This window comes from Centropristis striata, chromosome 1 (assembly GCF_030273125.1).
Source record: "Centropristis striata isolate RG_2023a ecotype Rhode Island chromosome 1, C.striata_1.0, whole genome shotgun sequence".
Taxonomy (NCBI): Eukaryota; Metazoa; Chordata; class Actinopteri; order Perciformes; family Serranidae; genus Centropristis; species Centropristis striata.
In genome coordinates this window covers 18976309-18985983 of record NC_081517.1, presented here as the reverse complement: position 1 = coordinate 18985983, position 9675 = coordinate 18976309, and the positions used below count along the sequence as shown (strand labels likewise).

The window sequence follows — 9675 nt, the reverse complement described above, 5'->3', positions numbered from 1 at the left end:
TTTGTGGGTGTCTCTCTTCAATGCCTGTCCCCACACATATCCATATCCATCTTCTTGACCTCTTGACATGGATATCTTTGGTATCTTTAGTGTCTTTAGCAGCAGTGGATGCCTTTTTTTATGCCCTTTCCAGCTGTGTGTTGTTGAACATAAGTTTACAACTTGAATGATATTTTGCTCTGTTTCATGTCAATGTGCTTTCTATGCCATCACCTTCATCTAGTCGGGTTGGACTACGTAAGATAGGCAGAGCATTTCTTTTATGAAATAATGGAACATTTCTTGCAATGGTATCATAATCAGTTTGATCTTGGTGTCCTGCTGTTAGTTTTCTCAACTGTTATGATGGCTTCTGCAATGTCTGCAGCAAATTCAAAGGCAGAGGCCGAGGGTTTAGCCTTTTACCACCTTTTAATAAACACTTTGATGTATGGGATACAACTAAGTTCATGCCTTAACCCTACACTTAGTCCAATCGTTCATCCAATGCCATTTTTACCCTGTACGATCTGTACACCACCCAGTTAACTAAAACTACTCAGAGAGTTGTCGTCTCTTCCTTGACTAACTTTACAATTGGCTGACATTGAACCCCACTCTGAGTTTAACAGCAGTCATATATCACCAGTGTGCCCTGGTAGTGCAGATACTCACTGTTGTCTAATCTGTCTATGATCAACAAATCAACACAACTGTATTATGATGTTAAAACTTGCTTTCCAGAATAATCTAAAACCCAATACATTTCTATGAGAAATTTGATCTTTTGAGGATCCAGGGGGCGGCCATCTTGAAAATAGAAATTTGAGTGTTTTTTTGTCAACCCGAGTAACTGTGGGTGGCTTATGGTCAAGTGACCCATGGAGACTGCTCATGCCAATTTTTATGCTTGTATCACCAAATAAAACATTATATAATTTAATTGCTCCACTAAGATGTCGGCCAGCTTGAAAAATGGCCGCCATCTTGGAATTTCAAGTAACTGTGGGTGGGTTATTGTCAAGTGACCCACAGATACTGGTCATGCCAATTTTTATGCTTGTATCACCAAATAAACCATTATATCACTTAACTGCTCCACTTAGGTGTCGGCCATCTTGAAAAATGGCCGCCATCTTAAAATTTCAAATGTCTCGGACAATTTTCTTGTTAAGTGACCCATGGAGAGTGTTCATGCCAATTTTCACGCTTGTATCATAAACTGAAAGATTCTGGCAAAAATTAGCACTTAGCCGCTCCACTAATATAGGAAACTATACTAACCATATACTAAACATAGCAGTGTTATTTCCTCCAGCCCTTCTTTGGCTGTGAAAGCGTGTCAACAGAAGCAGCTAATGTTTCTATTAGTGATCCACAGGGACAGACAGGTAAATACTATAATAATAATATAATATATGATATGTATCTTGTCTTCTCGGGCTGACTGACTGATTATTGTCACCAAGTGTGTGTTTCTGTGTTCATGTTGATCTGTTATTTGGTTTCAGCTCAAAAAGGGGAAGAAAAAATGAGTGATGTAGCAGGAGAAGATGTGGCCTTATTCTTTAACCAGTTTTCAGTTACAAACCAGACTGCAGTCGATGGTTCGACTAGCTGTGAATGGAACGACACCTCAGCCAACTGGTTCTTCATGGTGGTCTACAGTCTGGTGTTTCTGGTGAGTTTCAACAGTTCAGGTCGCCTTTAGATGCCTTTTCTTGAGAGAAAACCCTTTCAGTAGCAAGCTAAAGAAAGACTTCCTGAGGAAAACTTGTAAAACAAAACTGATTTTGTATTCTGTACAGTAAGAGTTATTATTATTAATTATAATTGAATGCTCAACATAAAAATTAAACATTAAAAAAAAGTCTCAAAAGTTAAAGTCTTGTAATATCCTCCAATAACACTTTAGGGTTGAAATTTTCAATTTCCAAGTATTTCAATGTGTGCCCTATAAAGGGCTACAGCTACACTTCCCGTCTTTTCTCTCCAGGTGGGTCTCCTCCTCAACGGCTCCATCATGAAGTTTTACTTCTGCCGAGCTCAGCAGGAGGCTTCCAGCAGCATGATGGTCTACCTGAAGAACTTGGCAGCTGCTGACTTCATGCTCTGCCTCGGTCTCCCCATCCGCATCATGAACTACGCCAGCAGCTCCGGCACCATCCGACTGGTCCACTGTTACTTCGGTGCATCTGTCCTCTACCTCAACATGTACGCCAGCATCATGTTCATGGGCTACATCACGGCTAACAGGTAGGCAAGGCCAAAAACGCACAAAAAGAACACAAAACTACTGGGTTCAAAGTACTTTCTGTAAAGCAAACCATCTGGTGTATCCGGTTAGGTCAATGCAATTGTTTTTATTGAAATAATCTACCAATGTCTGCCTTTCCACTCTCCAGGTATCTGAAGGTCGTCCATCCGTCAGGAAATCACATCCTGCAGACTGTGCGAGCCACTCACATCATCTCCACTGTAACCTGGGTTTTCCTCCTGGCTGTGATGAGCGCCTTCGTCATCTTATCTTTTCAAACCCAGGAACCTTTGACCTCTGTCCCACGTAGCTGTGCCTCGTTGCACAGTGACCAGCTCACCATACTCTACCAGATCATTCATACCTGCTCAGCCACCATGTTTCTGTTGGTCCTCGTCTCCCTGGTCTTCTTCTACTATAGCACCTCCCGCATGCTGTTACAGGTCCAGCAGAGGCAGCCGGAGTCCTTCAGCTCCACAAAGCTTGAAAAATCACGCCGTAACATACTCGTGCTGGTCAGCGTCTTCTGCTTCTGCTTCGTCCCTTACCACCTAGCTCGCCTCCCCAAAGTTTTCCTGGGGATGCATTGTTCAGGGAGCAGAGTTCTCTTCTATGTGATGGAGCTGAGCATCGTGTTGTCCGTTCTCAACGTCTGCCTGGACCCCATCATCTACTTCATCCTCTGCAAGAGGTTCAGGACCCAGCTGAGGCTGGGGCTGGTGTGTGGAAAGTCACAGCTACTGCTCATAACAAAATGGCATAGTAAAGGAAAATGTAATCTTTAAAGTTAATGTATGTTTCATTTTATGATTGATATTACTTGCAATTTCAATTTTAAAGTCCTCCTCCACTCAAAAATGTGTTTTCATATGTTTAGGTCCAAAAAATGTCTGATGTTGACTATTCTGACTGATGTCTGCACACCCTACAATCTGAGATTCAAATATAAACAACAGGGAAGTTAGATAAGGTAGGTCGCTAAGACTAAGACTCGTAAAACCTGAAACACAGGACGGAGAACAGAGAGGACTTTTCAATACAAACACACTGTAGCATTGTAGCACATTTCACTACCACTCACTCTGTGTCAGCCACTGCCCATTATAAGTTTGCTTGTCATCAATTTTGGTGCACAACAGACACCTTGTTTGAGTCTGGAGGCTCACCACTGTTTCCTCTAACATTGAAAACAGACCAGAATGCATCTCTATTGCTATAATCTACAGAATTTCACCAGTCAACCTAGTATGTGGACATCTTTTTGCAAGGTCAGATCCAGAAATTAGGGGAGGAAGAGTAGACGGGGTTCCAGCCCATTCTCACCTATGCCAGTTGCCAATATCGATGAGCATGCAAAAAACAAGATGACGATAGCCAAAATGCCAAATTCAAAGCTTAAAAATGACAAAACAATGGGTGGCATTAAGTTGGTAACATCCACTTCTTTTATTAAGTCTTTGGCTGAGACATTTTTTCTGTCTTTCAGGAGTCAGGAGTTTGTGTCCCATTTAAAATGATGTCAAAAAATGTTTTTTAAGCCTAACCCTGCTCTTTTTTTGTAAACTTAGTCAATTGTTTTTTGTTGCCGCAACCTAAACATTGCAATAAGTATTATTTCATGAAATGCTTCTTCATAGCATAGAAAGTGGTTTATTTGTCTTTGATGTCCTGTTGTTGAATTGCAACACACCCAGAGACTACTCTCGAGTAGAGAAGCGTGTTACTCCTCTGATCTGCGTAGCGGAGGAGCAGCTTGACTTTAACAGCGCAGTTATTGATGGCTCGTCTCAAACACAGAGAGGAAATCAAACCCAGGGCCTTCTGAATGATGAGCCAAGAAAAGGCTAATGACGGTCAATCTTTCTTCTGTTCTCATATATATCTCCGTCTTCTCTCTCGCCATCTTTCTTCTTCTTTTTATCTCAATCTCCGTGTCAGATGGTGCATTGGTTCAGAGGACCAGAGAGAGAGAGAGAGAGAGAGAGAGAGAGAGAGAGAGAGAGAGAGAGAGAGAGAGAGAGAGAGAGAGAGGTGTAGCTGATGATTTTCTGCCAGGTTTTGTTCCTGTCGACATATAATCCATGTTAATAAATGGCTTTTGAGGTCATCACGATGTAGCCAAAGGGAAAATAAGAGAGATAGAGTGGCTTTTAGGTTTAGGTTTCTGTGTGAGGGAGAGTGAATGCTGATAGGCTGTGTGGTCAAAAATATGTGGACACCTGAACACTGTAAAACCACAGGGACAAGATTTCTTTCCACAAGACTTTAGAATAAATAAATACATAATTTTAACATAATTTTTACTTACAGGTAAATCAACCCAGCTATTAAAAGAATGATGAAATTGTGTTTTATATATCATTTTACTTACAACTATGTTTAGTTTGATAGAAATACCATTTTTGCATCTTTACAACAAGTAACTCTGTCCTTTTTTGTCTGATTTCTGATTGTTTGATTCAAGCTGCTTTCTGGCAGGATGCAGAATCGCCAAAACGTGTAGTTTCTTGAATGGCCACTTGAAGCTGGCTCCAAGCAGGGGCAATCCCCATAGACCGCTACACGTTTTGTTGTAAGACATAAAACACGTAAATTTTGTTTCCTTTCTATAACAATTGATATTATTCGATATTATTTGATTTTTTTTTGTTTTCATGCACCTTTGTGTAATCTCCTGGATTAATCCAGCTGTTAATATTCTTATCAGAAAGGACAAATTGTAGCCTGCTGGTGAGGGACTGGGTGGTGGGATGGACTGTGGAGATGAGTGAGAGATACGAGGGCGGGGAAAGGGGAGGGTGTTTTTTATATATATCCTGTATATTATTTAATGATTTTGTTTTATGTGATCAATATTTTTTAAAACTCAGTAAAGAGATGAAAACATAAAAAAACAGCCCCAGACCAAATGTATTAAAGTGCTTTTGCCGATACTGTAGTGTATATTATTAATCTGAATAATTAACAATCATAAGTGCACATTATTTATTAAAGCATTTTACTTTTTTTGTGCAATTTTGTGGCACAATGTGGGCCTAAATGTGTATTTTGCGTGTGCTACACTCCTAAAATAGCAGACTCAAGGTCAGAGCGTGTCACAGGGACCATATGCTCACTGTTTTTAGTTCTGCCTCTTCTGTGCCAAACTCCGAGGGCTGAGAGTAGCTGACATGTTGTGCACTTGGTTCGTGCAGTTATGAATGAGCAGCTATCTTTGTTTACACACAGAGTGTACGGACAAAGAGGAGCACACATTAACAGATGTTTATCAATGAGGCAATAAGAGAAACCCTCAGCGCTGCAGCTTTTCTCTGCACCACTGGATGGCACTGCTCCTCCTCTCTCCTGTCTCTGTCGCTCCACCACTCCCTCCCTCCATGGGCTCCTTTTCTCTCTCGCCCTTTCCATGCGTCTCCTCATCTTGTGTAGGAGGAAGATTAAAATCGCCAGAGAGCACAACGAGTATTACCAGATCGATATCGGAGACAATCTCTTTCTCCCATCTCTTTTACATGGTCTATCCTTCCATTTCCCTCTGCTCTCTGCCTCTGCCACTCACTTGCTCTCTGTGGTTAATTTGTGTTTTCACCCTCTGCCCTTCAAGTCACTCATTGCTTCTGGATATATAAGGGAAAATGAGAGAGAGAGAAGGGGTGGCGGGTGGAGGTGGGTGGACAGATAAGCAGACAGACAAGCCGAAATATTTGAAAGGAAAAGACAGATACAGCTGTGAGACGGAGATGACAGATTTTGTTTCCTTTCACTCCACAGATACATATTGATTCGCCATGACCTGCTTGCACAAACAGTCATAATATGCAGTGCTGTTAATTCATTACACAACGGCAAATAGAGTAAGCTGAGGCTCGGGGAGAGACGGCAAATCACACAGGGACACAGATTCATAGCTGAGTGGCGATGATAAAAACACCTAAAGGTATTTTTCAGTCCTCTCAGACAGACCGAGGCCTGAGGAGGGGAGGGGAGGGGAGGGGAGGGGAGGTGGAAAAGACCGAAATAAACACAGGTGCACAGATCCATACAGGTTTAAAATAACAAGTGGAACCGAGGAGCCTTGTTTGTCCAGTTCCTGGGTACACAGAGAGGTGGTAAATGAAATCCTATGAAAGAAGATTAGTCAATAAACTCAGGTAAACACTTATAGATATAGTAGTGCACATGTGTGTGTGTGTGTGTGTGTGTGTGTGTGTGTTTGTGTGTGTGTGAGAGAGAGAGAGATGGTGGGGTACGGGGTGGAGAGGAACTCATCTTTTATGTATGAGTGTTTGTTTAGCTGCACTTGCAGCTGTGCCTGGGTTACTTCCTATCTCAGTCACACACAGCTGACTAATAAACCCTCTCGCCACGTTTAAACACACCACTCGACTCCAACTCCAATTAAAACTCTCTGAATGACACTGTATTTACCATATATTTCGACTGTCCTCACCCCCAAAAAAAGACCTCTTGTGTTTTTTGTTCAGCAGCTTAAAAACATTGGGTGTTTGTATTTTTTGGTGCCCTCTAGTGGTCGTAGTAAATATTGAAGATGGTAAGGCAGAAGTAATGCTACAGAGTGTAAAGAACAACAAAGTCCACTCATGGTGGCGGATGGGTTCAACCAAAACAGAACTTTCACCCAGGAAAATGTGCGGCAACCAAAGGTCAAGTGTTATTAGTAACGAAAATCAAGCTTTACGACACCTTCACAACCTCCTCACTTTCGGTAGTTACATCCATTTATTTATCTTTTGTAACACCTTATCATGTCCTTTTTTATCCTAGGGAAGTACTTTTGTTGCCTAAACTGAACCAAATGTTACTGTTTCACAATTTTAATGATGTGTTTAAAACAGTGACTACTACATTTAGAGCAACATAGACAATAAAGTAAGATGACAACGACCAAAATGTGACCATGCAATGTAATGTTGACATCCACGTAGGTCGAGTTCTGTCTTTGTTGTTTGGGTTTGCTCAGCTCTAAATCTTTCTCTTCTCCTTATTTTTCTTGTTGTTGTTTCTCTTATTGCAGAGGCTGAAATATTTTAGGTATACCCTGTGTTTTTTTATTTATTTATTTACATATATTGTAATTTTATGGATTATTTGTTTCCTTTTTCTATCTTACTTTTTGATGAGCCCTTACTATGTCTAGTATTGACATCTTTTCCACAAGATATTGGTGCTTATGTTTGTTGTATAAATTTAAAAAAAAAAAAAGTCAATAAAATGTTAATTCTTTTTTTAAAAAGCCACGTAGGTTGCCTATTTGCCAGAAGTATCCTTTTTTTTAGGTTCTCGTCCTATTGTTTTTTGGGGGTTTTTAGCCAAGTGGTTTTGATGCCCAGCCCTAACCATTTTACGTCATTATGTGTTTAAAAATAATGCTTTTGGCAAAGGGTCCAACAATGGTCAGTTACAAGGGTATAGGTTTGATTTTAAAAATGGTGGGGACATGAATTTCGACCGTGTCGAGGAATTATTATTTATTACATTTCCTGCAATTACTCATAATATTCTATGACTAATAATGCTTTCCTGATGAAAAAAGATAGGAAGTTATCAGTACAATCACAGCATTTTACAGTTCAAAATGTTGTTGAACTAACATCCACATCACTTAACTGACAAATTTTGTGTCACAAGCATTTTATTATTTTTCTTTAATTTATATATTATCTTCAGTTCCTGGTAATCATCCTAGATTGATTGTGTTTAATTTGATGCAGCTACCATAATGTTATGATCACAGAAGGCGAAGCGCCTGCAACTCGACAGCCTGGATGGTTGAGTGCTCCAGCCACGAGCTCTCTCCTCTCACTTTCTGATTCATCCAAACGCTCTTCAACAATCATATCGCTGCATGTAAAGGAGGTGGCAACAAAGCAAACCAACACCAACACAAACAATTTCTCATCACGACATATTTGAGCTGGCCCTTTGTAGAGCTGATGGAAATTATATTTGATTTAAATGCAATTAATATCAAATCAGTGGTGGGGACAATTATAGCTAATCAGAAAAGTGTCAGGGACAAATCTTCGCCCATGCAGGTACGTGTTAATCTCCTGCCACTGGTGAGGGTGCTAATTCCGGAAAAACGCTGCTGTGGGTTGTATTTGAAGGTAGGAACAAAGGATATATGTGGTCTTATGGTTTGGAGGACTTGTTGCTTATATAATATCCAAACAAATCATTCTGAAACACTAAGAAAATTATTAAATTTGGTGAGTCTATCAGAGTGCACTTTTATAAAAACGTGAAATACTCTGTTAGGTTCGGTGAGTTATTTGCATGAATGAACTTGCACTTGTTTGTTTGTTCGTGCATGATTTTTTTTGCAAGTCAACAGTGTGTGTGTGTGTGTGCATGCGTGTGTGTGTGCATGCGTTTGTGCATGTGTGTGTGTGTGTGTGTGTGTGTGTGTGTGTGTGTGTGTGTGTACTGGCCACCTCCTGGTACAGAGTTCTGCCTGGGACAATGTGCCTCACAATCATCTGTTCCCAACCAAACACCCATTTCCTGTGTCCAACTGAGATCCAAGCTGCCCACACACACACACACACACACACACACACACACACACACACACACACACACACACACACTCTTGCATAATCAACCAAAGTAAAGTCTGCCAAAACTCATGGCCATTTCAACAAATGCAAATATCAAAAAGGAGAGTGTGAATAATGCACACACATACCATCACAGATACACACATATCAAACATGACTCTACAGATGTGTGTGTGTGTGTGTGTGTGTGTGTGTGTGTGTATGAATCTCATTGACATGCACGAATGAAGGCGTGTTATTGGTTCCTACGGGCTCGTTTGGGGCTAATTAGAGAGAGTAATGAGATAAGAGGAGTGGGAGAGGGAGGCGATGCTCTGATGGATGTGGGGAAGGGGACGGCATCTCAATGAAGAGAGACTCTGAGGGAGGGAGCTAGATCAAATTAGAGGATGAAAGGGAACAAGAGGGAAGGTAGAGAGGGTGGTGTAATGCAGGGAATCAATAATGTGGGTAGAAAGGGAACCTCAAAGTCCTGGGGTAAACGTTCCCTACAAAAAAAGATCCATCTCGACCATGCAGCAGACGTTTTCTGCCCACTTAACTTCAGTCGTACGCATAATCGCAGTAAATTATTCATTTTCAAGTCTGTCCCCAGTACTTAACACTGAAAAAACCATAAAGTGAGTGTGTCAGTGTTAGGGTTTACTCCAGCAGATCAATAATCATAACATTTATGTGAAAGAAACATTAAAGCAGTCAATTCAGGGGAAGCAGAGTGGCGTTGTTAAAAGCAAAATAAACTCAGCCAAATATGAACGGAATAGTTTGTTTGGGAAATATTTGTGGAGAGTAACATGAGAAAAGCGACACCACTAAAATTGAAACTATACACAGCAGTTGGTTAGCTTAGCTTGGCTT

The 9675-nt window shown here is 40.8% G+C and overlaps 1 protein-coding gene across 1 annotated transcript; it reads left to right on the top strand.

The window, feature by feature from the left end:
• The first annotated feature begins 1220 nt into the window (after nucleotides 1-1220).
• Nucleotides 1221-3468, top strand: LOC131972183 (P2Y purinoceptor 14-like). The gene is made up of 3 exons (XM_059333970.1): nucleotides 1221-1660; nucleotides 1976-2235; nucleotides 2385-3468. The coding sequence occupies exons 1-3, from the start codon at nucleotides 1466-1468 to the stop codon at nucleotides 3019-3021; spliced, it is 1092 nt and encodes a 363-aa protein (XP_059189953.1). The 5' UTR covers nucleotides 1221-1465; the 3' UTR covers nucleotides 3022-3468.
• The last annotated feature ends 6207 nt before the right edge of the window (nucleotides 3469-9675 follow it).